Source organism: Podarcis gaigeae, assembly GCF_964106915.1.
Source record: "Podarcis gaigeae genome assembly, chromosome: 15".
Classification (NCBI taxonomy): Eukaryota; Metazoa; Chordata; class Lepidosauria; order Squamata; family Lacertidae; genus Podarcis; species Podarcis gaigeae.
Genome location: NC_139692.1, coordinates 2828609 through 2855321, shown reverse-complemented (window position 1 = coordinate 2855321; position 26713 = coordinate 2828609). Strand labels below are relative to the sequence as shown.

The 26713-nt window shown below is 43.0% G+C and overlaps 2 protein-coding genes across 3 annotated transcripts in view; one reads left to right on the top strand and one right to left on the bottom strand.

Annotated features, from left to right (window-relative positions):
• The window catches only part of R3HCC1 (R3H domain and coiled-coil containing 1), a gene marked incomplete at its 5' end in the record, with an annotated part of 426543 nt that overhangs the window by 78232 nt on the left and 321598 nt on the right, over window positions 1–26713 (bottom strand). The gene's annotated exons all lie outside the window — the stretch shown is intronic.
• Window positions 679–26143, top strand: LOC310832135 (tumor necrosis factor receptor superfamily member 10B-like). Of its 2 annotated transcripts, XR_014558143.1 has the most exons (11): window positions 679–940; window positions 7007–7130; window positions 10050–10181; window positions 12891–13005; window positions 14515–14621; window positions 14915–15010; window positions 16530–16570; window positions 17699–17866; window positions 18447–18510; window positions 20593–22453; window positions 22931–26143. XR_014558143.1 is itself a non-coding variant. In XM_083713704.1 (10 exons), the coding sequence occupies exons 1-10, from the start codon at window positions 842–844 to the stop codon at window positions 20883–20885; spliced, it is 1239 nt and encodes a 412-aa protein (XP_083569830.1). In that variant the 5' UTR covers window positions 714–841; the 3' UTR covers window positions 20886–26143. The 2 variants fall into 2 exon arrangements, 1 of the variants encoding a protein (XP_083569830.1); XM_083713704.1 differs by having other exon boundaries at window positions 714–940; window positions 20593–26143.

The following is a 26713-nucleotide window of genomic DNA, read 5'->3' as shown; positions in this document are numbered from 1 at the left end:
GAGTAAGTCAAATAAAACTGGGCAAGGACCACAACCTCATTATGTCCTCAGGTGCCCCATGTCCCTTTGTTTTTCCCACGACTGGTTTGTGCACCTGGAGAAGTGACTTCTAGGGCTGTGCGTCTCCTTTGTGCTACTGTATCCTTTGCCACAGTTAGTCAAGAGGCACTCCTACTTTATTCAGGCCTTCAGCCTAGCGGGATCCTCTTGCCTGAAGACAGTTTTTAATGTGTGACATTTTGATGTATTTTTAATCCTTGTTAGAAGCCGCCCAGCATGGCTGGGGAAACCCAGCCAGATGGGTGGGGTAAATTAATAATAGTAATAATAATAATAATAATAATAATAATAATAATAATAATAATAATTGCCTTGTTCTGTGCTGTCCCCGCCCCCCGAATAGCGGTTGCTTTTGCTTTTTGATTTCAGTTTATGACTTTAACTATGTTTTGTACTCATTTTAATTGTGATAGGTGCTATTTTGTGTCTAGGTGATATCCTGGGACTATTTGGTGAAATGGCAAACAAAGAAAAAGAGCTAAAATGGAAATTAATTCACTCGTTTTTGCGGCAAAAAGCCCCACGAAGTCTTTCGGCACCTTTCGGGGCGATAACGCGATCCCTCTTTGGCAGTGCGAACTAAGGAGCGTCGCGTCGGGAATCCCCTGGAGCCTCGACGCGACGTCAGGCGATGGGCGGCGCCTCGGCTCCCTGAAAGTGCGCTGGGCGCGGGTCGGGCTGGCAGTGCGTCTCTGGCTAGCGAAGGTGTCGCGCTGGGCTCAAGTTTGTCGCCGTTGTTGCTCAGACATTTCATTACGGCGCTCTTCTCTGCCCGCCCGGGATGTGCTCCTGTCCCTTGGAAAGCGAGCTCCGCCATCGCCACAGACCTGCCATGGCAGCCAAGCGGCTTCCTGCGCTTTGGGTGATTTTGTGCGTTCTGGTGAGTAGCGAACTTCCCCGACTCCTTGGAGCTCCTCTTTGGGTTCCTTCGCGCTTCGCGACTGCGCGAGAATAGACCTCAAATGGGCCCTGTGGCTCTCCGGACGCTGCTTCTTATTGCAGAACAGAAGTGGCCCCCGATTAGGGGCTGGGCGCGTGGTGCCCCACTTTGGTCTCGGACATGCCCTCGTGCCCGGGCCGAGTCGGGAAGAGGGGCTGGGAAAGATTCGCAGAAGAAGCCTGGCCTTGGAGGGAAAGGAGTCCGGGGTGGGGGTGGGTTTAGATATGAACCCCCCCCACTTGTCTAGGGGCGGGCAGCCCCATCCCCTCTCGCAGTTTGGGGGGCGCGTAATCGAGCAGTTCAGATAGTCGCGCGCGTCGGGAGCCTTCCCGTAAGTCCCTTTTTGCATCCAGAACATGCCCGGGCAAGTCCTGTCTGCTCGCCTCTCCATTGGGGAGCAGACGAGGGAAATCGGGGAATTTGCAGCGGGACTGGCCACCGGGGGGGGGGGGGCGTCTCTCTGGAAACAGGAGTCGGAGCGGGTTGCAGATTTGGACCGTTGGTGTGCGGGTGAATAAAGTTTAGTGTTCACACTGGAGACTTAGATCGGTGCTTAATTTGGCATTAGATACATTAAAAAGGGGCCCCGTGGAACATGTGTTCTCTGGGCCTCTTTTAAAGGCCTGTACCTTGTCCCGCTTCTGAATTTTTGTCCCGAGTTGATAGCATTCGCAGGTAATCAAGAAAAGTGCTTTTGCGCTTCTTTGCCTTCGAGAGGCAAGTCTCGGTGCCTTAAAGCGGGGGGCGGGGGGATTTACAGTCGAGGATTTTGCTGCTTGGTGCTGCGTTGCTTAGCAGAGCTCAGCGCTTAGGTGAAAGTCCCTATTGAGAACTCGGTGGGACTTGCTCTCGAGTAGACCTGGTTAGGTCGCGCAAGAAACGCTGAGACAAAGATGGCCAAGCGCGGCAGGTAGGATGTGTTGACTGCCTTAAAAATTCTCTAGTTAGGTCTTTGAATGAACAACCCCTTGGAAGCCAGACCCGGTTTTTAAATAAGGGATGTAAAAGGGGGAGGGAGAAGGCTGGATTCTGGAAATAGTGGAAACCCCCGGAGGAAGGACTCCGGATGGGTTAAGGCCTCCCATCTTGGCCAAGCCGCTCTTCCCCTCCTATTGGGGGAGACAGCCCCCTTGCGCAGCCCAGCCGGCACATACCTATTTCTGACGCAATACTTGGCAATATTCATGCACTTCTAGCTAGACTTAGTGTTGCAGCATCCAGGCTCTTGCTGGGGCTTTCTCCTAGGTAAAGTGGGCATAGGCAGCATCCAGGTTTACAGTGATGTGACTTCGTGTGACCGCTCCTTTTCCCACAGTTTGGGTTGCCACATAATAGTTCAGTATTTTATCATTTGCTGTGCTGGCCTGGTGTGAAGCTGGCAGAAAGTTAATTCATCAACTTGCCAGCCCTATTTAAATAACTGTGAACGAAACACTAGATTTATGGTGCATAAGTTTAGCAGCAGCAAATGCCAGTGGGGTTTAATCCTGGATTTTCCTGCTGACTTTTGGCAAAATTAAATTCTCAAATGATTTCCTTAATTTTGATTCTGAGGTGCATAAAAGGAAATTATTTACAGGCACTTATGAGCTGATGGGCCTACTTTGGTGTAAGCTTTTTCAGGATGGTAGTTTTGAGTTAAGACAGTTGGTCTCATGTTTCCTCATCATGGAAATACTGTAAAATACATTTTATAAACTTCTATATTTCTTGCTCTATTTCTGCTAAAACAGTTCTTTGAGGGAGAAGATGAAGGTTTTGTGAGAGTGGTTGGAATTAAAGATGTAGAGGCAGCATTCTAGTAATACATTTTAAAATGTGGTTTTCTTTCAAGACACTATTTGAAAACTTCATAGAGGGTGAATCATTGTGTTTTGGATCACATACATGTTTTTCCCCCATTAGGGCCTTTTAAAAGTTTAGTGTGTTTACTGCTTTGCTGTTCCGCTATTTATTTTTAAATCTAATATCGTAATCTTGTGATATTGGCATCATTTTTTAATAGTTGTAAGCTATGTGGTGCATAAATTCTAGAATTAAAAATAAAACAGACTGGTGAATAGAAGCAGTTAACTTTTCTAGTGCAAAAGTTCCAAAATGTATAGTTGGGTAGTAGCTTCATTAGTTCTAACCAAAATGTCATACAATTGTGCAAACTTTGGAGAGCTTGATAAGTCTTCATCAGGCAAGAGATTGGTGCGGTTTATGTGGATGTACAAATATTAGGCTGATTGTTACTGCGAGGACATCAACTTGCAGACTTGCTTCCAAGATGGAGATTGCACTGCGAATACTTTTCTCACAGGGATTACAGGGATTGAGTTAAACACCTAGGATTTTGGAATTAAACAAGGATTGTTACCTATTTCTGAAAATTAGCCTAAAGGATAAGCTGACCTCATGACTGCAACATCCTTTCTAATTTTTGTATGTTTTTGTGGTTTCCTGCACCCCTTTCTGCCTGCTTGGTGTAGCAACTTAATGCCTGATTAAGCATTCTGGAAAACTCAAAGGTTGCCATAGTTCTGTGACATTTTGGTTGCTCCTAATAGACATTCTCCTGCCAACCCAGCAGTTCGAAAGCACATCAAAGTGCAAGTAGATAAATAGGTACCGCTCCGGCAGGAAGGTAGACGGCGTTTCCGTGTGCTGCTCTGGTTCGCCAGAAGTGGCTTAGTCATGCTGGCCACATGACCCGGAAGCTGTACGCCGGCTCCCTTGGCCAGTAAAGCAAGATGAGCGCCACAACCCCAGAGTCGGCCACGACTGAACCTAATGGTCAGGGGTCCCTTTACCGTTAATAGGCATTATCCAACTGAGTATTTTGGAGTTTTTCCTAGGTACCAACAGTTAACTTTTGATGCTTATGGCTTAATGGAAACGCAGGCCTTCCTATTCTGCCTCTGGATAAGTTCTCAGAATCACAAGTGAAGAGAAAGTGGTTGTGCTTTGGTCTTGTATGTTGACTTTCCACATGCAGCAGGTTGGCCACTTTGAGGGACAGCTTCTGGCCTAGATGAGCCTTTGGCCAGATGCAGCAAGGCTTTTCTTACAGGCGGTGTTCTTATCTACATTACTGTTGTAGAAAGAAGCTTTTATGTATGGTTAGTAGACCAGATTCTGTGGCTATTGTGGCTGTACCTAATCAGCAGGAATCGGAGGGTTAAGCTGAAATGGTTCTAGGCAGTACTGTTTGCTGCTGGTTAACTTGTTCCCTTTTCAGTTAAAAACAGAGTTGCTGATGAAGTGATAATATGGTGGCTGGCATCCCAACACCAGTGAAAACCACAGTCCCCACCTTGGGAATCATTGTGCCAAGTTTGGTGAAGATATTCTGAGTGACTGCCAAACCCATAGCAAACAGATGGTTAGGCAGACAAAGCACTTTTCAAAACAGATACTAGATCAAATCAAGGCAAGGTTATGACCTTCCTTTCTGAAGCCTCCTCAGAGAGTTTCCTCAAATTTTTAACATTTATTTATTTTAAAGTATTTTACTTAGTGCAGTTTAAGGAAACATTGTCCAGCCAGTATTCTCCCCAATATTGCTTATTATTAATAAGCAATATTCTAGCTGGTAGATCCAAAGCCACTGGGATAACTGGTTGGCATTTAGCACTTCTGTTTTGCATGTTCTTAAAACAGTAATAAGCACCACTGACCATAGCTGGTGTCCCATTGCGGGTGTTTGAAGACATGTATACATGACATTAGCCACAATCTATATTTGTTGTGTAGTTTCTTAACAAATACTGCTGTTTGATGCATTCCCCCTCAAATTGGTATCCATTCCATTTGAAAACTTAGCCACATTCAGTTAAGCTGAGGCATGGACAGGAGACATGGTTGTTGCATATGCAAGATAACAATGGGGGGGGGGTGTTGCAAGTGTGGGGAAACCAGATGGGTAATGTGCATCAGGTGAACACATCCTTGCCCCCTCTGGCGTGTAAAGCAATGTACAAATGCAACTTGAACCTCACTGTATTTTAAGCCATTAAAGTGTGTACACAGACTTACTCATAGCAAGTTTGTTTAGGTTTTCAGCATTAGTCCATTTGACTGAGAGCTTTATTTTCTGCTATTTGTGCTTGTTTTCTACTTTTAGATAAGCTTCTTGGATATCTTATCTGCTGTCTGAACAAGGAGGCTGACAAGGGTGTGTGGAGTTCAATTCTGAGCAATCAGCAGCAGCTTATCAGTGTTTGAAAGAAGCAGTTCTGAAATGTGTAGACAAGGCGAGGATGATGTAATGCTTCACCCTCAGAAAGTAGTTGGAGGGGGTGACAGGGTTACAGCACCAGTGGAGAGAACACCTCTCTATAGCTCCTGTATTATTCTTATTTGTCTAAAATGTGGCCAGTTGGGGAGGGGTGTGGAATGATCTTGCATAATTTCTTCTACCACGAGAAGTTTGTTTTGCCCACTTGCTATGCTTTTTCAAAAAACAAAAAACTATATGAGGATGATACATAGATGGTACTTAACACCTAACAAATTATCAAAAATATGTAAGAAGGTTCCTAATACAGTGGTACCTCAGGTTACATACGCTTCAGGTTACAGACTCCGCTAACCCAGAAATAGTACCTTGGGTTAAGAACTTTGCTTCAGGATAAGAACAGAAATAATGTAGTGGCGGCGAGAGGCCCCATTAGCTAAAGTGGTGCTTCAGGTTAAGAACAGTTTCAGGTTAAGAACAGACCTCCAGAACGAATTAGGTTCGTAACCTGAGGTACCACTGTAATTGCTGAAAGTGTAAAGAGGTAGGTGGATCTTTTTTCACATGTGGTGGACTTGCAAGAAAGTGAGGGTGTTTGGGGAAATGTTTAATATGAGTATATAAAAAAATCCAGAAGTGTGTGTTAGCCATTATAGAGTCAGAAGAGGCTGAGCTCTTGGGGCTGCTTGGAGCATGGCTGCCCTTCTGCAGGCTGTTGGGGCTCCAGAGCTCCAGAGCCCAGCTGCAGAGCTAAGCCACCTGGTGCCCCTGGGGGGGGACTTTAGCTGGGCTTGGGGCAGCCAGTAGGCAATGAAAGCGCTTTTGGTCTCTGTTTGAGGTGCCCTTGAGAGAGGGCTCATCGAGCTGGGTGCTTTGGGCTGCGCTGCTTATCTTTGAATTAAGGAGCCTGGAGGGGGGGGCCATGCTGGTCAGGGTGGTGGAGGTTGAGAGGAGGAAATATGTTGGATTCAATCTCCCAACTTTTGAGGCTGGTTGGTACTCTGGGGCAGGCCAATCAGCTTCTAAGCCAGGTGCTTCTGTGTGGTGGGGGGGCACCCCAAAGGCCCAGCTCCAGTGGTAGGTTGCAAAATCACGAAGGGGGATAGAATGGAACTTGAGTGCAGAAAGGTGTGGGGTGGGTGGTTGTCTGTGTGTGTGTTTTTCAGTACAGAAGACTTGACTTTTTTGCAATACAGAGAAGATTGGGATTCACCAATCAGTAGGGGAGAGAAAGGAACTGAGATGTCCCATTGATGTCTGCATTGTTAATGAAAAGCCAAACTCTTCCCATTTATGTGTAAAAGGTCCCAGTTTAAATTTCTGGCATCTCCAGGTAGGGGTGGAAGGACTTCCTCCTGAAATCCCAGCTCTCCACTGGGCTGTGCTAGATAGTCTGATGCATTTAAGCAGCTCTGAGAGGAAGGAGGGGTGAGTAGAGACCAGAGCAGCAGCAGTGAAGACCTTTGCTTTCTAGTCGGGGGACATTTGTACGTCTGGCACTGAGAACAGCTGGAAGATCCATGAACTCCTGTTAAAATGAGTCTGGTTAGCTAAGTCTGGATGTAAGATTCATTCCTTGGAGGGAGCAGAAGTCTGAAACCTTCCAGGCATGGCAACAATTTTTCAAAGTGCCCCCATCACCCTCCAAAACCACAGGCGAATTGGGGTGTTAACAAGTGTGGACACCATGGCGGCATTGATCATAAACTTTGCCAGTTCAGCAGAAAGTCTTAGGACAGAGGCAGTCTAAGGTAACTCCTCTCCCCTCTTGTCTTTGCTATCAGCTTGAAGCCAAAGCAACAAGCCTTGGTGCAACCCAGAACCCAGAAGACGCCGTATCTGTGGCCTTGAAACAGAATGATGAGTTCTATGAACACAAAGGGCGTATTTGTAAGAAATGCCCTGCAGGTACTGTATCCTCAAATTGATCTGACTCAGTCTGCCCTGCATGCCTGCCTACTTGGCTCCATTTGGGTTTTCGCCCCCTGATCTTTGTGACTCTGAAAAATATTAACCAGAGTAACTGATGAATAGCTGCGTAAGAAGGAGTTTTCATATAGTATATACAAGCAAAAATACTGATTGTTTTAACTAGCTTTTAGAAATGCATAAGGCTTAGGAGCACCTGACGTTGCTGAAGCTGAGCAGGTGTGGTCCTGTTATACCTGCTAGGAGGTCCATATAACAGCAGTTTAGAACTTGAAAATAACCCAGCTTCATAATCCAGAAGGAAAACCATGTCTAGGAGTCCTGGAATCCACATTTAGCTATAAGTGAGGACTGGAAAAAATAGGTCTACTTGAGAGAAAAATGGCGCCGCTGAATTCAACCTACTGTAAGGAAGTGACTCGGAGGTTTTCGATCCTCCTTCTGGTTCAAAAATTAAAATACATTCTGTGACCAAAAAATAATCTTCAATCTCATTCTGCTCTTGCTTCTGAGTGAGGCTAGTCTGGTACGTCACACCAGATATTCCTCCTTCACTAGTGTCTGCTTCCAGTATAACAGAATTTTAAAAAGAGCACAAATACCACAAACAACTTGCCACTATTTTTCCTGCATCTTCCATTTCTGATTTTCAGGGAAATGGCCTCAGGTGATGCTCCACCTAGCAAACCGAAGCCAGTTTAGGCCTGGTCAGGGTCAGGGTGGGAACCCAGTGTACCTGCTTCTTATGTACTTTGCCTTTGGTTCCATCAGGAAGGAAAGGTGAGGAGTAAACGTTTCTGTGACAGAAGGTTCAGTCAAAGCGGAGTTTGTTGGTGCAGCGCAGGCAGAATCCCACCTGAGGGATGTAGCTCTGTGCTGAGCTGGAGCTTCACTCAGGCGGGTAGAGACACCACATTTTTGGTTGCTGGCATTAAACTGGATAGCAGTATAAACTCTGTGTGACATCTGCCCTGAGGAACTATTTAGAGCCAGAGAAGGCAGTCTCTGAGCTGGGGGTTAGATTGAAAGACAGTGGCTATGTCTTTCGAAGGTATACAGACACAGGAGAACTGGGAAGCTGAATTTTGGGAGAGGAGAAGTGAAGGAATTCTCCACTTAAATCCCAATTCAATAGGAAGGAGAGAGTTAGAGGAGAATAATCCGAAACCAGTTAGAAAGGGAGTATGTGCTGCTCCCCTGCTCTGATAGACTAACAGAGGAGCCTCAGGTGTGAGATTTCTAAAGGCTGGGAAACTGAAAGACAAAGGACAAAGTACCAGCCTCTTTCAGGACCCTCAGCTCTCTAACACTTGGGGCGAGTTTAAGTAACTGAAGAAAATCAAAGCTGTAAATGTACCATCTGATTGAGAAGCCTGTGACATCTACACACAGAGAAAGATTCCTGGAAGACTTCCAGCTCTGAAATATTTCTGTGCAATAAATCCTTTTTCTGTTTAACTTCCCAAAGTTTCTAAGTGACAGTTTACTTTTTCAAAAAAGCCAGAAAAGGGGGGTGGGGTGGGCACACTACAGTGGTGGTTGCAGTGGGATCTGAAATTAAAACTGAGAACTAAGTACAGTAGTCCCACAAGTAAAATACAAGGATACAATAAAGTATTTTATATTTTTGTGAAGGAATAAAGGAAAATTACTGGCAGAAAATGGCACTCCCTTATAAAACTCAAGAGTCACAAACAGCAAAATCAGAAGGAGTGGCTTCTAAGGGAAGTTCTAGTCAGTAGTTAGAATTTATGAAAATAAGACTTGCGATGGCCAAGATAGAAGTAGAAAAGGGAAAAGACAGACTTCAAGCAGAACAGCAGATTCAGTTAGCCAAAATACAGTCAGAGAAAAAGAAATATATAAAAATATAAAAGAAATACAGCTAAGAGCAGATTTACCAAGTCCACAGAGAAGTGAGGAAATTGCCTCAGTGAAACAAAAGAAATTTCCATGTTATGAAAAAGGGGGTGATGTGGAGACTATTTAGTTTTGAGAGAACTTGTAATGATTTAAAGGTTCCAGATGAAGCCAGAATAACATATTTGCACCCAGAGATTTGTGGAATTCTCCTTGAGGTTTGCTCAGAAATGAGGGATGAAGAAACCTCAGATTATTTGCTCTTTGAGAAAAGGGTGAGAGCCCATGTTGGGCTTACTGCTGAATAGTGCAGAAAAACTTCTAAAGAGATTAAAAGGAAACCTGGTGAAACTTTTGCCCAATTGGCTTGCTCTCCAGATAAGAGCCTTGAATAGATGAAGGAAGTCAAGTTCAGAAACTTGAAGAACTGAAACAATTGATAGGCTTGGAGCAGGTTGATTACCATTCTCCCTCATGCTGTACAGTAGTTGGTTTTTGAGGGATAAAAAGCTGCGGAGAAAGCTGCCAGTTTACTTGATGAGATAGAAGGGGATATTGGAGGGTCGCCATTCCCACCCGCCTTCAAGAAAAGAAATGTTTGGGGCCCCTCAGTGAAGTGACGTGCTGCCTTAAAATATTATTGCAGGCATGCTCACAAATTATGTGTACTACATTAGTAGTAGTAGTTAGTAATATTTACCAGTAGTTGCTTGTTACCAAGGTCTTCAAGCAACTTACATTTGAAGCTATAAATACAATATACAGTTGTATAAAAGTTTCCTGCATTGCAGGGCTGGGCTAGATGATCCCTGGGATTCCTTCCAACCCTACAATTCTAAGATTCAGTTCTATGGTTCTGTGAACATTCTCACCACACAAACACCTATGCACACAATCAAAAACACACATACCCCAGTGTGCATTTGTTGTGTGCATAGAGACTGAGTTTTCTTACATGAATAGTCAGTGAGCAGTTCCTGGCCTGTGAGACGGTTTCTATGCTCTTTTTCTAATACACTTCTTTCTTTTCTTTTGCAGGTCATTCTGTCTTCCAACATTGCAAGAGTTCAGGAACTGAAGGGGTTTGCCACCCCTGTGAAAATAATAAATTTTCCAAATACTTGAATGCTTTTGAAAGATGCCTCCCCTGCACAGAGTGCAGACCTCTAGGTACTGAGTTGGGGCAGCTTGGGGGCTCTTTTGGCCTAGAGGCAGAGCACAGCCTTGCACTGCGTTCACAGCTGAGCCAATGGTTATGAGCTGCGCATGAGAGCAAAAGGATTTTCTCTGCAGTTACTACGTAGGTACTGCAGAACCAAGTTGTTTGAAACTTCCAGAGGCAGTTTACATTAGACAGTGGTAATGTGTACTTCATAATTTATTTATTTATTAGAAATAATTCTATTGAGTTTTACATTGCAAATCTAAATTCAAACAATAAAACAACACCACCATCATTTAGGATTCCCTGAATCTTTTGATTTGCCTTCACCCTTTCATGGTTACCATTTTCAATCTTTTTCTACTGCTTCACTTGTTTTCTGTTTTTCTTATATAATCCAATTTTACCTCAGTTTTTAGTACATTACAAACGTTACTTGAATCCTGCCAAAGTTTTTAATTGTTTACAGTGTTCTCTTAAGTACAATGTAAATTTCCCCCATTCTTTCTTAAAGTTCTTCTCTTCCTGGTTTCTGATCTTCCCGGTAGTATGTGCGCTGCTGTCCTTGCATACATAAATAATAGTCTCTGCTCCTTTGGTATCTCTGCACCTAAAATTCCTAGTAAAAAAGCCGCTGTTTTTTTCACAAATGTTGTTTTAAACATTTTTTTCAACTCATTATATATAATTTCCCAGAATGCTTTTATCTTGCGTGTCCACCACATGTGGTAGAACGTGCCTTCCTTCTCCTTACGTTTCCAACATACCTTTGAAGCAGTTCTATACATCTTAGCTAGTTTTATAGGTGTTAAATACCACAGATACATCATTTTCATATAATTCTCCTTCAACACACAGAATACTGTAAATTTTAAGTCATCCCTCCATAACTTTTCACAAGATGAAAATTCGATATTGTGTTGAATATCTTGTGCCCATTGTATCATTACTGATTTAACTTCTTCGTCCTTAATATGCCACTCTAGCAACAACTTAGACATTTTAGAAAGTAACTTCATATTATTTTCCAATAAATCTTTTTCAAACCTTGAAAATTTCTTACTATATCCATTTTCTTATCCATATTAAACACATTATTTAACTGGTGATATTGCAACCAGTCTGTTACTAAATGTCTTATGTCCTCAAAACTTTTCAATCTCAATTGTTGTTCTACTTCCATAGGTTGCCCATTCACTTTTTGCATTAGTCTTTTTCAGCGATATCACTTCCAATGGAGAAAGCCAATATGGTGTCTTCTGCTCTAACAGGTTTTTATATTTTCCCCATACATCATAAATTGATTTTCTTACCAGGTGATTCAGAAACCCTTTATGCACTTTGGTCTTCTCATACCATAAATATGCATGCCAACCAAATTTATTATCATGACCTTCAAGGTCTAAGATAATCAGTATTTTTTGAGGTTATCCGCTCCCGCAGCTAGCAGAGACAGGATGCTTCATAATATAATTTCAAGTCCGGCAGGGAAAAAACGCTTCTTTCTTTAGCACCTGTTAATAATTTATAGTTAATCCTTGGATTCTTCTCCTGCCAGATAAATCTGGAAACATCTCTTGCTATTGTTTGTAGTGTTCCGTTCCTCTGACTATGGGTATTGTTTGAAATAAGAATAGCATTCTTGGCAATACATTTCCATTACTGAAATTCTTCCCCATAGTGATAAATTCATCCTTCCCCAAACATCCATATTTTTCTTTATTTCTTTCCAGGTTGTCACATAATTCAAAGCCATAGGCAAATGCTTTTAGCTTGTATGCTTTGCACCCAACTGTTATACCTTTTGTTTGTTCATCAGATTCTTTAATACTAAAATAAATTAATGATGACAGGGGTCTTGTCCCTTTTGTAATTTTACATTTTTCTGATACTACATTATTCACTATCAACATTGCCTGCTGGTCTGTATCAATTGCATCAATTCCCTTTAGAAATAAATTTCCAAAATTCATCATCTCCATAGTTCTTTTCATAAAGATCCATGACAACGCTGTCAAAGGCCTTCTCTGCATCCACAAACATCAAAGCTGCTTGCTTTTCATTCCTCACCTCCAGATACTCTATTATATCAGTTACATTTCTTATATTATTCTTCATCTGTCGGCCAGGAAGAAAGTGAGATTGATCTTGATGAATTAACTATTTAACACCAGTTTCAAACAATTTGCCATTATATTGGCAAATAATTTACAATCATGATTAAGCAGAGAAATCGGCCTATAATTTTTAACTGAGAGCAGGTCTGTGTCTTGTTTTGGAAGTAATGTTATATACACCTCTTTCCATGAATCTGGTATTTTTCCTGTATTTAATATTTCATTCATTACATCCTTCAGCGGTTGTATCAAAAAGTCTTGTTAATTTTTTAGAATACTTTGCTGATAAACCATCTTGCCTTTAATTTATTATAATTCCAGAGCAGATTTCTGAGATCCACCAGATACTTCCCACATGTTTTCAAGGTTCTTCACGGTAATAATGCTTGCTGGAAGCTTGCTTTTCTTTTTCTTTTACTAAAGCTGAGTGTGTTTTTGTTGTTACTGAAAAATCTCACTTTGTGCATAGCTCCACTTGCATCAAAGCAACTACTATGATGCTGTAATCAATCTGGCACATTTCACCAGTTCTCCCAGGATTCCTTGTTCTGGAGAAAAGGTGAGTCCCCTTGTCTTACTTGAGTCCCCTTGTCTTTCCAGATGAGGTGGTGCTACAGCCATGCTCCACAACCAGTGACACCCAGTGTGCTTGTAGGAGCGGCACCTTCTGCTCCCCCAGCCTTCCATGTGAAACATGCCATACATGCACAGCCAGGTAAAGGCATTAAGATCAGCAAATGGAACCCAGTTACTCTTGCTTGTGGCAGCACTTCTTTAGTGGTGGTACCAGTGTTGTAGAATGACCTCCCTGCTGAAATATGGAAGGCCCTATCAGTATTGGCATCCTGTCCCTTGGCTCTTGGCAGCATGCCTGTTCAGGCAAGGATTTGCTTGAACTTTTTTTTAATTGTTACATTTTTAACTGGCTAGTTTTATTGTATTTTTAAATTGTGAATGTTTTAATGCTTTGAGAGGATTGTTTACTTATGGATTTTAATTGTATGGCTTTTATACCTGTAAACTGCATGGGACCCATTTTGTCATATAAATTATTTCATAGAAATGCCTCCCAACCCTAAAGCAAAGCTTAGGCTGCCATCCTGTACTCACTTCCCTGGGAGTAAGCTCCTTTAAACACAGATAGGCTTACTTGAGGGGCAGACATGTATACAACAGTACTATAAGTTGAGATTTTATTTGTGAGCATGATGGTACCTAAGACTGTCTCTTCAGGATGCAGGCTAGAAGTTACCTGCTTGAATTCTTTCTTTACTCCCACGTTGGGGGGCCGGGTAGGGAGGGGTCCCTTTTATACTGAAACCTAGCCTTTCAAGATGAAGGCATGACTATAATTATATAATACTATATAATACTATCACAGGGCATTATAGATGATTCCAAACCTATAGACTACCTCATCCACATTTTGAAATAATGCAGTCCTGGGAGAGCTAAACAATGACTGAAGGCAGATTATTATTTATTATGTATTTACTACATTTTTTTAGGGACACGGGTGGTGCTGTGGGTTAAACCACAGAACCTAGGACTTGCTGATCAGAAGGTTGGTGGTTCAAATCCCCGTGACGGGGTGAGCTCCCGTTGCTCGGTCCCTGCTCCTGCCAACCTAGCAGTTCAAAAGCACGTCAAAGTGCAAGTAGATAAATAGGTACCGCTCCGGCGGGAAGGTAAATGGCATTTCCGTGCGCTGCTCTGGTTCGCCAGAAGTGGCTTAGTCATGCTGGCCACATGACCCGGAAGCTGTACACAGGCTCCCTCGGCCAGTAAAGCGCGATGAGCGCCACAACCCCAGAGTCTGTCACGACTGGACCTAATGGTCAGGGGTCCCTTTACCTTTACCTTACATTTATTTATATCCTATCCTCCTTCCCTAAATTGTCCAGGGTGACATAGATTAGGTACACCTTCCTAAATATGCATCCCCTACAGGGCTAAAATTGAGCTGCCCATCACCAGGCAGCAGGGTGCAAAATAGTAGAACTATCCTTACAGCAAAGGACAACCTTATTGCAAGATTCAAAAGTCCAGGGACTGTTTCAGTTTGATTCTTGGTTGCTGCATGAAAACATCCCTAATTTGCCCACCCACATGATTATTTTGAAACTGTTTCCATCTCTAAGGGAAGCACCTGATATTCCAGCTTCCTTTAAGTCAAGAAAATGTTTAGTTCCATCTACATTGGTTTCCCTCTTTTGCCTGGCAGGTGTCCTGATGGAGAAACGATGGTTCAGCCTTGTACCCCTGAAAGTGACATGCAGTGTGTAAAGGCCCCAGGTCCTGCTGATGCAACCTCTCAAACTCCTGCAGCAGGTAAGACTAGTAGATTCTGTATGTGTGTGCAGAGTTAATGCAATAGGCAGTATTCTGTTTAGCCAAGGATTTTCAAACAGAACAAGCGGAACTTGCAACCAAACTTTAGTGTAGAATATTGTTCAGGTTTCCAGGCAGCCCTTTCCCATTCCATATCTTCCCCACTAGCTTTCTGCCTATTTCCTCCCACTGAGTGTATATAGTCCTTGTTTCAGCTATTTTGGGTTTCCCACATAAAATCCAAATTATCACTTTGTATATGTAACGGAACGTGCTGTTTTTCTTCTCTTGAGGTTCCAGTGGACATATACTTTTGATTTTGGGTATTCTGGCTTGTGTCGCTCTGGTTGTTGCTGTTGCTGTTGGAATTTGCAAGTGCCGTACTAAAGGTAAGAAATCTTTCTGGCCTCCTTTATGGGTGAGGTTCCAAATGGGCATGGAAACCATAGAAAGACCAGGGCATTGTATATTGTGCTGCTAAATGGGGATTTTGTGGCCATCCATCCAGACTGCCAACATGGTCCACATCTGCTTAACTTCAGTATCCTACAGAATCCTTTTTCTGTGTCCTAAGATGAGGGCTTCCGAGTCTTCTCTAAACTGAAAAGAACTAGAATTCTTCACCTAGTCAATCTGAATTAAATCCATATCTGCCTAATTCTACAGGTTTTGCCCCCCACCCCATTAATTTGCTTTTCTAGACATGCAATGGAGAGAAGGGACAATAAAGCCTGCCCTGTCAACAACTGAAAATCATACCCAGCCATTGCTTGGGTGCATGAGATTTCTGCACACATAGTTGGGGGGGGGGATTCTGTTGCATCAAAGTTGAGATTATCCACATACTGATAATACTATTTCTGTTGGAGTTATGAATAGCTCAGAATCCACTAATGTGGATCAAAGGAACAAAGTTGCCATGGAAACGACAAATTGCATTTACGGAATTCACCTTTTTTGTCTTGAGGGTCAATAACAGTTGTTGATGCCAGTATATTATGTTACTGTCTCCCTGTTCTCTTCCAGGCCCAATTTAAGTTGCTCGTATGAGCACACCTTATTTACACACCTTATTTTCTGCTCCCCCACCCACCCATTTGTGTCCCACCACAATCCCCAGAACTTCCTTCCACCTTTATCTTATTTATATCACTGCGGCATCAGGTTTGGTGATCATGGCACACAGAGGGTTTTTGGTGGCTAACTGCAAGATCTTCAACTTGGAACCTGGTCACCTTTCTCAATGTTGCTGGCAGACAATACTCATCCTATGCCCATGTATTTGGGAAGTATTTGTATATTCCTGACTTGCTCAGGTGAAACAGAGGGCAAGAGATCAAGTCTTTTCTCCACACCCTGATGACAGGGGTGATGGACAGACTACAATAACCATTTGCCCCAGCTGACATGGCCACTGGTGAGGAAGAATGGGAGCTGTAACCCAACAAACACTTGAAAGGCATAAGTTTGGGTAGGATTTATTTGCAGCAATAGTCCTCCTGCCAAGGGAGAAATGCGAAGTTGTGCTTATTGTGTTGGTCATTGACAGAAGTGCAAAGCCTGCCCTTGACTTCATGCATCTCTTTTGTCATCAGCAGTTCCAGGGCAGCCAGGAAGTGGCCAGTGGCTGGCTTCTCACCACTGCCTCACTGATTAACATGCTTCCCCCATTGTGTGTGGTGTAGGGAATCAGGAGGTCTGGCCACTGTAGTCCTGGGTTTTCCCTTTTGAAATGTGAGGCCTGAAGCTGATGGGGAAACCTCTGGTCTTGGCTAGTCATTTTAATGGATGAACGTCGGGGCAAGCCAAGGTCAGGTCAGGACCCTACAGATGGAAGCTTGCTAAAATATTAAGCAGTACATAAATGCTTCTAAATAAATAGTAATGACACCCTATTTTCTCTTACAGACAGCAGAAAAGGATCTGTAACAAGTGTGTGGGACTCCAAGGTGAGGCCTGCTTCCTTCTTTAGAGACCGGTAAAATCATTAGGGATAAGTGGATTTTTTATTTTATTTTTTGGTTGCAAGATTATGACATCTTTAAAAAGGTACATGGGAAGCTGTTTTTATACCAAGTTTAGACCTCTGTTCTGCCTAGCTCAGTATTGTGTACACTGACTGGCAGCCGCTCTCTAGGGTATCGGGGTGGGATCTTCCTGGAGATATCTGGGTGTTGAACTTGGGACCTTTGGCATACAAACCAAGTCCCCTACCATAGAGCTATGCCCCTTCCCCTATTTCACAATATTAGTTATAACATTGTGACTTCACTATTGCATTACTGCACAAAAATATCAGGATTCCTTTCTCAGTTGAAAGGCCTTATTGTTTTTATTTTTTACTATTACTTCATTTTCAAAGAGGCAGAACAGAGAACCTAAGTCCCACTTCTAGCTCACAAAATTCCAGAAATATTTCCTCCCACAGAATATAGTGGGTTGCATAATTTTGATTTTAACCCATTAAATCTATTCAGTATAGCAGAATGTCAAAATCTGGGTGTGAATCCCTCCTCTCCAAATTGGGTATCCAGACTACATGGTCATGTGTAAATTTAGTGACATTTCTTTGTGTATTGTAGAAATAGCACTTTGTTTTCTATCAAGTTGGAGTGCCTCATTCCTCAAAACATAACTTGCTTTTTTAGAAGGGGGCATTCCTATTCACAGCAGTCCTTCTTATAAAATTATTTATTTGTTTATTGAAAATATATACCGGTACTGCCCTATACCTGCAGGTCTCAGGGCAGTTCATATTTTGGATCCATAGTAAAGACATGTACTGGAACAAGAATTTTCCCTTAAATCAAGGGTGATAAATCTGTGGCCCTTCAGTTGTGACTGAACTCCCAATTCCCGTCAGCCCTGGCCCATTGGCCCATGGGGATAGATTAGACTGAAAGCCTATGCAAACATAATCAATAATAAATTTCATTTAACTTGGTGGGACAGGATTCTGATAGATATGACTTGTAAAGGTGGCAGGTTAGGTATCTTTTTTTAAAAAGGCAAAATCTACCCATGCACAAGCAAGTAACATTTTGGTGGGCTAAAATTGCATTGTGTTTTATTGCAAGATTTTCCAAGGACTGCGGCGAAAATGTACTCGTAGACCACAGGAAGTAGAGGTCTTGTGGGATGTACAGGTTAACCAGAGGATCCAATCGTCTTCACTTGAACGTGTCAATTCCAATGCAAGAGGGTCTGAAACCACACCTCTGCAAACAACTGGCTCTTCAGAGGAGGTAAACAGGATGAAAAAGCACAAGGTATTGCCTGTTAGCCAAGTCACATAAATAACTCAAAGTTCAGAGAGAAGACAAATCTGGTAACACTTTATTGAGGAAAGATGAACAAAAACGGTATAATTTGAGGAGAAAGGAACAGAGGTGTTTCTTATTTCAGACCTTGTGCAGAGCAGAGACATTCAACCCAACTTACACTCTCAGAACTAATCAGCCAATCAGTGCATGTGCTACCCCAGCAAGCATCTTGCCACGCTACTTGGTTGCTAAGCAAAAAACCCGCAGCTTGCTTACTTACTGATGACAGAATTAACCCTGAAGTTGTACCCAGAATGATCTCTGCTGTTGCACTTCTAGCATTACCCGTCTTGGGGTGCCTCTAAAGCCCCTTGGAACAAAGGAGGCTGGTGCAGAGTGCTAATTCAGACTGCAAAGAGGCTGGTGGATATCTCTTGCCTATCAGCCAGCAGCTGAAAAGAATATTCTCTAACTTTACCTAGAGCTGGAATATCCTTTCGGTACTCTTCCATCATTCATTTTAGTAATACATGTGGTTTGTTTCTGTTCTGACCCATTGCAGGTTCAGGTCTCTACAGAGCAGAGAAGGAGTCTGGTTCCTGCAAATGGGAAGGATCAAATGACTGGTAAATGTCTTTACATTCTTAGCCTGCACAGTCACTTAAAATATATTGCTAAATCAGGGGTCTCCAAGCTTTTTTGGACCAATAGGCACATTCAGACCCACTGAAGTTAATGGACCTAACTCAATCAGGTTCATTAATTTCATTGAGCCTACTCTGAGTAAAACATGCTTGAATACCACCCTAAATATAACTTCCTTAGTTCAGATAGCATTTTCAGTGCAGGAAGAAATAAATATGAGTGCTTGAATAACTGGAATAGTGGGAACCAGTGCTACTGTTTTACGTTATGCCAAGTTCCCTCCTTGAACTCTGCTCTCACCTGTGGCTCCTAGAAGCTGTCAGCATGTGGCAGCTGCCACACCCTGGGAACGACCTCGACTGGCTGGCTAAACCAGGTGAGGGTAGCCGCTGGGTCTCCAATCTTCTGTGAGTTAGGAACGTCCCCTGCATGTGATTGATGGATTGAGCAGACGAGACCAATAGTGGGCCCAACAGTCAAGAAGGCGGTTTCTGCTGTAGAGGGGAGTGAAGGTCAACCTGGGAAGGTAGTCCATTTAGGAGAAGGAAAATTCTGATCCTAAACCTCTGCTGCCTTGTGGGAGATCTTGGGGAGAAGAGAAGGCTAAGCATTAAACCCTACAAAATCCAGAGTAGAGTCCCTAAGGCAGTTGGATGGCACCTTGTATGTCTCCTGCCAGCCAAGCTGCTGCCAACTGTCTTGCTCTGCTTTCCTTTGGACCACATTAGCAAGGCCCAGAAGGTCTTGTCTTCTGGGCAGCCCAGGACTTCCATACAAATGGCCCAGGCTTGTGCCCCTAGGAGGTCACTTTGGTGCTGTTAACAGTGGTTTGACTTCACCCCTGGAGGTGCAGTCCATTGTCTCTCAAGGTAGATGGATGCCAACAATAGCTGTCTCAAACCATTGATCTGTCTAACAGCCTGCATGGTATCTTCCACATGTCGGTGGACTACAACTCCCTTCATCTCTGCCCATTGGCAATACTAGCTGGGGCTGATGAGAACTGGAGTTCAACAACATCTAGAGGGCACCATGTTGGCAACCCCTGAACTACAGCGGCCAGCAGCATCTCTCCAGAGATGCAGGCACTTCCATCCCAGCCCTACCTGAGGATGCCAGGGACTAAACCTGGGAACATCTGCATGCAAAACATATGCTTCACCAGGCAGCTGCAGCCCTTTCCATAGACAGAGAATAACTGGCACAAGATCCCAGGGACAGAGAACAACATCTAAATGGTTCTTTGTCAGTTTGGAATAGAATTGATTCTGCTGTGTCAGGCTATAAATAGAAATTAAGCATCCAGGAATGTTAGGAGTTTAAACAAAGACCTAAAGTAGCTGAATTGAGACCAAACAGTTCCCCTGCTTTTGAAAATAAGACAAGGGATTGGGGATTGTGTTACAAGTTTGTACCCCCAAAACACACCCACACCCACACCAACAGCAGAATCACTAGAACACCATAAATGCTTGGCAGAACTAACATTTTCAGCAGGTAACAAGATATCAGGACTTTGGCTGCTTACATGATTTTAATGGGAACATTGTTCCAGGCTAGTGGTACCACTATACTGGGGCAAGAAAAGTGTGCAGTACATTGTATGCAGTGAATTTTCTTTTGCAACCAATCTTTTGGACCTTAATTTGGAGGGTATTTAAGTGTGTATGTGGCCTTCTCTTCTGCTCATCATGTGGGTTCATTTGGATCTGTGTGTGCATGCACGCGCGCACACACACAGTAAAGTTGTTTGTAGTTTACTCCTTTTATCATTGATTCTAATGTACCCCCCATAAGGTGAATTGAGTCACTTTTGACTAATAAGTGATGGTGATGATGCTAGATTCCAGTTCATCTTCTGAAATTCACAAGTCATTACATGCACATTTCCAATTTACCTTCCCAGAACTAATAAGGGTGAAGCAACTTGTGTTTTTATTTCATTGTTACCTTAAAGGAGAAGCCCACAGGGAAACTAAACTTTGAGCTTGGTGCCAAAGCATTCTGTCTTTTGTCTCACTCCTGCAGACACAAAGCTCCTAATTTTTCTCCTTTCCTTCCAGCTTTGCGCCTGTCTTTCGACATCTTTATTAAAGAGGTTCCCTTGAGGGACTGGAAGAGATTCATGAGGGCCCTCGGGTTGCTGGATAACGATATGGATGCTATTGCTTTGACGCATGTCGGAGATATGAAAGAGCAGCAGTTCCAGATGCTACGGACCTGGCACGACATGAATGGGAAGGGGGCGTCTTTGGGCTCTTTGCTGGAGGCGCTCTGTAACATGGACCTCAAAGGCATTGAGGATAAAATAAGAGCTGCCCTGATTACCCAGGGCCTGTATGTCCTTGAAGAGTGACTTCGATAGTCATGCGAAGCTTCTTCCTTGCAAGCTGTTCTTGTGAAGCCTCTCTAAAAACAGTTGAGCCTGGAGGAGAGTGTTATTCTTCTTTAAAGCTATATACAGTTTACTTGTGAAAAGACTCTGGGTGGAAGTTGATCATGGTGTGGATTTACCAAACATGCCTTCCTCTTAGCACGTTTCTCCCTTGTGTCCTGAGTTCAAGTGTCTTCAAAGCCCATGACACCTTTGGTAAAGGCTGTTCTCCAACTGGAGCACTCACAGGCCAGTGTTTCCCAGTTGTCAGTGTTTATACTACATTTTTTAGATTTGCCTTGAGACAGTCTTTAAACCTCTTTGGTTGACCACCAGCATTACGCTTTCCATTTTTAAGTTTGGAATAGAGTAGTTGCTTTGGAAGACGATCAGGCATCCACACAACATGACCAGTCCAACAAAGCTGATGTTGATGACTCATTGCTTTGATACTCATGATCTTTGTTTCTTCCGGTACACTGATAGTGGTTTGCCTGTCTTCCCAAGGGATGTGTAAAAATTTTCGGAGACACCGTCGATGGAACCTTTCGAGGAGTCGGAGATGGCGTTTATAAGTGGTCCATGTTTCACAAGCATACAGTAAAGTTGGAAGTACAGTAGCTTTGTAAACAAGCATTTTGGTTTTCTTGCCAATGTCCCGGTCCTCAAACACTCTGCACTTCAGCTGGGAGAAAGCCACACTCGCAGAGCTCAGGCAATGCCAGATTTCGGCATCAATGTTGGCCCTTGTGGAAAGATAACTGCCTAGGTAGAAGTCTGAAGACCACCATGAGGCTGCCTTTGCTGCTCCCCTACTTCGTCAGCCATGCAGTGTTTCCACCTGAGGGGAAAGTGTGTGTGTGTTTTTAGAGAGGGACAAGGGATGAATTGCTTTTGTTGATGATCATGGGTGTTGACAAGCTCATGGATCCAGGTGCTTGCCACCAAACTACATTGTTATCTCACTTGGTGCACAGGCTGCAGTGTAAAACATCCTGCCAAACTGAGCCTTTTCAATGAACATTGTGGCTCCCATTTCTTTTTATTATAAAATGGGTACCCAGTATGCCTTTTGTATTTGCTGTGAATGGGGGGGGGGGGGGTTCTGGTGCTGCTAAAGTCTACTTTGACCAATGTCTTCAGGAGGTGTGGATGTAAAATGTTGTTTGCCATCAAATCTCATTGCTACATGTCTGAAAGAATATGAACAATTCTCTATCTTGAAACAATGCCAGCCCCGGTATAAACATTTAGCAAATTGCAGAATCCAGCTTTTCTGTGCACAGAATTCTTATTTCTGTTATGCAGATTGAGTACTTCCACAAACATTTTCCAAAGGGGTAGCTGTTGCAGCAAAAATATGTCTTGTGGTGCATTAAAAGCTAACAAATGTTATAGCTTACGGCTCTGTGGACTATAATTCATGGTTCATCTGATGAAGTAGGCTGCAGTACACTGAAGCTTATGCAGAGTTATTCTGCTTCCCCCCAGAAAGTTGGTTTTGCTACTCATGGGAGAGGACAATAATCTGTGGGTGAGATGCATTGCTCGTCCCACTTAGAGAAGACCTATTGAAATTAATGGGTATGGCTAACTGAGATTCATTCATTTCAATGGGTTTAGGACCTAGTTGAATACAACCTTATGTCCCCTCAGCACATTGTATCAATGCCTCATCTGCACTATACATTTAAAATTATATCATACCATTTCAACCAGCCATGACTTCCCACACAGAATCCTGGGAACTATAGTTTGTTAAGGATGCTGAGAATTGTTAGGTGACCCCTATTCTGCCCACAGCTACAGTACTCAGAGTGGTTTAACAATCATTCTCTGTTCCCAGGAATTGTATCTTTATGAGGGGAATAGCACCCTTAGCAAACTACAGATCCCAGGATTCTTAGGGGAAGCCATGACTCTTTAAAGTGGTATGATACTGCTTTAAATGTACAGTGAAGATGGGGCCTTATTTAGCAATCCCTGTGGCTTCTGAGACCACCACTTCTGGCTCCACATTCAAGCAGATATCTGCAACTGCAAGAACAAGAAACATTCTTGAAAGCCTCAGGAAATTGGATTCTGTAACTAGTACTTTAGTTCAAGACTTTCCTGGAAGTCCATAGGAATCACAATCTGCACTCAGCCTTACCAATAAGGCAAGCTAGTCTTTTTAGAAGCCATTTTTTTAATACACTTTGGAGGTATCCAGGAACCTCTTTTGTTTGGTATCAAATGATTTTTCTGCCTCCAGTTTACTACGTAACAGTGGTTTGTGTTAAATAGTGCCTTTGTGCAGACACAGTCCCTGTACAAGGTGTGAAGCATTTTTGGGTAAATTGTTAATGTATTTATACTTTTTAAATGTTTGTTGTGTGTCAAACATTTGTGTGGCTGTTTTTTGTTGTTGTTGTTGTTTACGTTCGGAGGCCAGGTTGCTTTCCTGGACCTGAAGTTCCTCCTGTGGTCATTCTTGCATTCACCTGCACTGGGTGCTGCACCTTTGCAGCTCATTGTCCAGCTGGAATCTTAGAGTAGCGCAGGGAGCCTTTTCCAGTCCATGGGCTGCATGCCTTCATGGCTAACCTGGGAGGCACTTTCTAGTGATGGGCAGGGCCCGAGAGAAAAAGTGGACACAACATGTCTTATCTATAAAAGGAAACATTCCAGCCATGCAAAAAACCCAGGATTTCTAATATTCTCAATCTCCCAGTGCTCACCTCCATCAGGTGGACCCCACAACTTCCCGTGTGGGTGGGTGGGGGGAAGCTATTAAACTTTATCCAGATTTGCACACCACAAAACTGGCTATCTATTAACAGCTATAATGAGATAATCAAGTGCTGCATTATTGATGTGGCATTATTGGTCACAGCTGCTGAGAAAATCAGGCATGTGTTTTGTTAATGATTTTGAACAAGTTATGTGTGCAGTAAATACAATGATTGTGGTTTTTATTTGTGAATGCTGCCACAGAGTTTTCTTTTGTAAATTATTGATTTGTGGCATGAATGGACGTCAGGTTTGCCAAGGCCTGTGGCTATTAACTAATAAAATGTATTATACTTCATGAGTCAACATGCCATAATCGGTCCACTCACATGTGAACAACTATTTAGAAAAGGGGTGGGACACCTTTGACCTCCAGATGGTGTTGGACTATAATTCCCAGAATCCCTGATCACTGACCATGCTGGCTAGGGCTGATGGCATCTGGAGTCCACCAACCACATCTGGAAAGCAACAGGTTCTCCCCAGACCAGGATGTTGATTCTGTTCCTGGGGGCTCTGCCCGTCTGCTTTCTCACCCCCACCTGCTTTCAGCTGTAGAAAGTTATGAATAAGGCAGAACCCTGTATGTGTTACAGCTACTCAATATCTAGTTTTCCTTCATGGTAACTCAATGTCTGTTTTTTATAGTAGGTTGAACACTATGATACCTCATTTTTTAGTTTTCCGTTCTCTCACTTTGCCTTGCTATCTTGACACACTGGAGAGCTAGTGTGATGTATTAGTGTTGTAACCTCTGCCTAACCTGCTTTTTGCAGGTTATTGTTTTGAGGTGTGTGTGTGTGTGTGTGTGTGTGTGCAAAATGAACTTACTTGCTCCTGGAAGGAAGTAAGGAACTAGTTACGCATTAACTCTTAATTGGTCCAAAATGGCGCAATAATGATCTGTGCCAGTTACTACCTTCTGCAGTATTATACACTTTAAGCAGTCATAGCTTCCCCAAAAGAATCCTGGAAACTATAAGGGTGCTGAGAGTTGTTAGAGCTGCAATTCTCAGTTTCCTGGGAAGAGGGATTGATTGTTGCACCACTCTAGGTGCTAGATCTCTTCAGCAGTATATTGTTCCAGGTTTCCAAGTCTCAAAGAGGGTGTCACAGACTGGAATGGCTGGGGTACAGGAAAAAGGAAGAACAGAAATGATAGAATCTGAGAACCTTCCCTACAACAAAAGACTGAAATGTCAGCTGATTTTTAATTTCCAGCCAGATGACAAAAGAGGCGCATGATTAACGATTGTCCCTATACATTTTGTAAACTACTTTGAAGTTTTATTACAAGCAGGCGGTATATAAATTTTGTGAAAAACAAAATAGATGATGTGCAAAAAGTGGAATGAGGTTCTTCCCTCCCCGCTCCTGTATAGTAGAACTTTGACCATCAAGCAAAAATACCTTTGTACATCATGTTGATGGAATTTGCTTGCACAAGGACATGCTGCTGGCTTTGAGTATTGTTTAATGCTTTTTCCAAGTGCTGTACAGACACTTAAAGACAAGGCTATCCTTGCCCTCGGGCTTTACAGTGAGATTAGACAAATTCATGGAGGAAGGTAGCTTATCTTGTTGAATGCTCTCTTGCTGCTGAGATTTCTGTGTGCAGTGCCTCCATATTTTTGGACAAATGGCTAAGGAAAAATACTCTTAAGTACTGTAGATCCTACTGCATTTAATGCCACCTGTTCTTAGGTAAGTGGGATTAGCATAGTCCCTTGGCCTGTTTGAACTACCTGACTGCAGAAGCTGATGGGAAGGAGTGAATTGTGGGAAATATGCAGAAAGCGTCTATGCAGAAGTGTGCTATGGTTCTTTTGCACATAGCACTGTTTTGGAGAAACATGTATTAAGGGGAAGAAGGTACATCATTGCAGAAGCATTTGAAAGTGTTTGGTATATAGCCACTTTGCTGAGTGTGGCTTAAGCATGCACAGACTGGAAACTGGCATGCTTCCAGCAGTTCAGACTTGTGCACGTGGGTGACCCATCTTATCCACCCAACTTGGGTAAGGCAGAGACAGAGACTGGTTAAGCTTTAATGAACAGGTGAGTCCTTTGACCTGGGTTTAGCTGTTCCAAATGCAACACTATGCCATACTTACCTATGGGTTAGTGGAACAAGCAGAATATGCTTGATAAATTATGTAGCCTGTTTGGCAAAAATTACTTGAAGTTTGTATTTATTTCTAGATATGGTATATTAATGTCTTTATATTCAGGTGTTCTGTTTTTAGTGATTTTATTCTTTTGATACTACAGATTGAAAAAGCCAAGTTTGATATGTGAATATATAAAATAACTTTTAGTGCTTTGCTTTGCTTTGTCCTTGCCATTTCTTACTGCTGAAAGTAAAAAACAACTTATCTGAAGGCAGAAGCTTTTTACCTTGTTTATGAAGCTATGTAAAGTGTCCGGACTGGAGCTGTACAAAGCAATTAAACAATTTTTTAAAATGGTATACGTTGCCTTGCAGTCTGTACACATATTCTCAAGGTAGGTTTCATGTATGCCTAGGCTTGGGTCTCAGGTGACACTTTGAAGGCAGCAACCAGGGTTAGTGGGGCTGAGCCAGACCTAGGTGGGAGACTGCTTGGGATAGCATGGGAGAAAAGCAGGATTCTCAAGGATATGGTGGATCAGTGATATGAAATATTTTCAAACTTCCTTTTACAATTTAAATAAAGCTTGTCAACTGTCAGGAGTTTGTAACAGTTTTGGTAGTGAATCAGTAGAGCCCATACTATTCAGCTAGGTCTTTGTCTACTTTTGGGGGTGGGACGGGACCCTGGGGCCAAGTGTGGCTTTCCAACCTTTCCAACTGTCCCTTGGGTCTGCCCCCAGACACACACCCTCCTCAAAAGTTTTCACCCAGCTGGAATGTCCTTGAATTTTGGTCATGCCTTTTCCCAGCCTGGACGGAGGACCAGGCTACTGTACAATGATAGAATTTACATAGATCGCTCCACCCACTTTCACAACACCAGAGGTTTCCCAGAAAGGAGCATGATCCTTCACTCCAAATCAGA

Coding starts and splice junctions, on each gene's coding strand:
- LOC310832135 (XM_083713704.1), top strand. CDS start 842: ATGTGCTCCTGTCCCTTGGAAAGCGAGCTCCGCCATCGCCACAGACCT. Junction 14,622..14,914: donor CTCTCAAACTCCTGCAGCAG/GTAAGACTAGTA, acceptor TCTTCTCTTGAG/GTTCCAGTGGACATATACTT. Junction 18,511..20,592: donor TGGGAAGGATCAAATGACTG/GTAAATGTCTTT, acceptor CTTTCCTTCCAG/CTTTGCGCCTGTCTTTCGAC.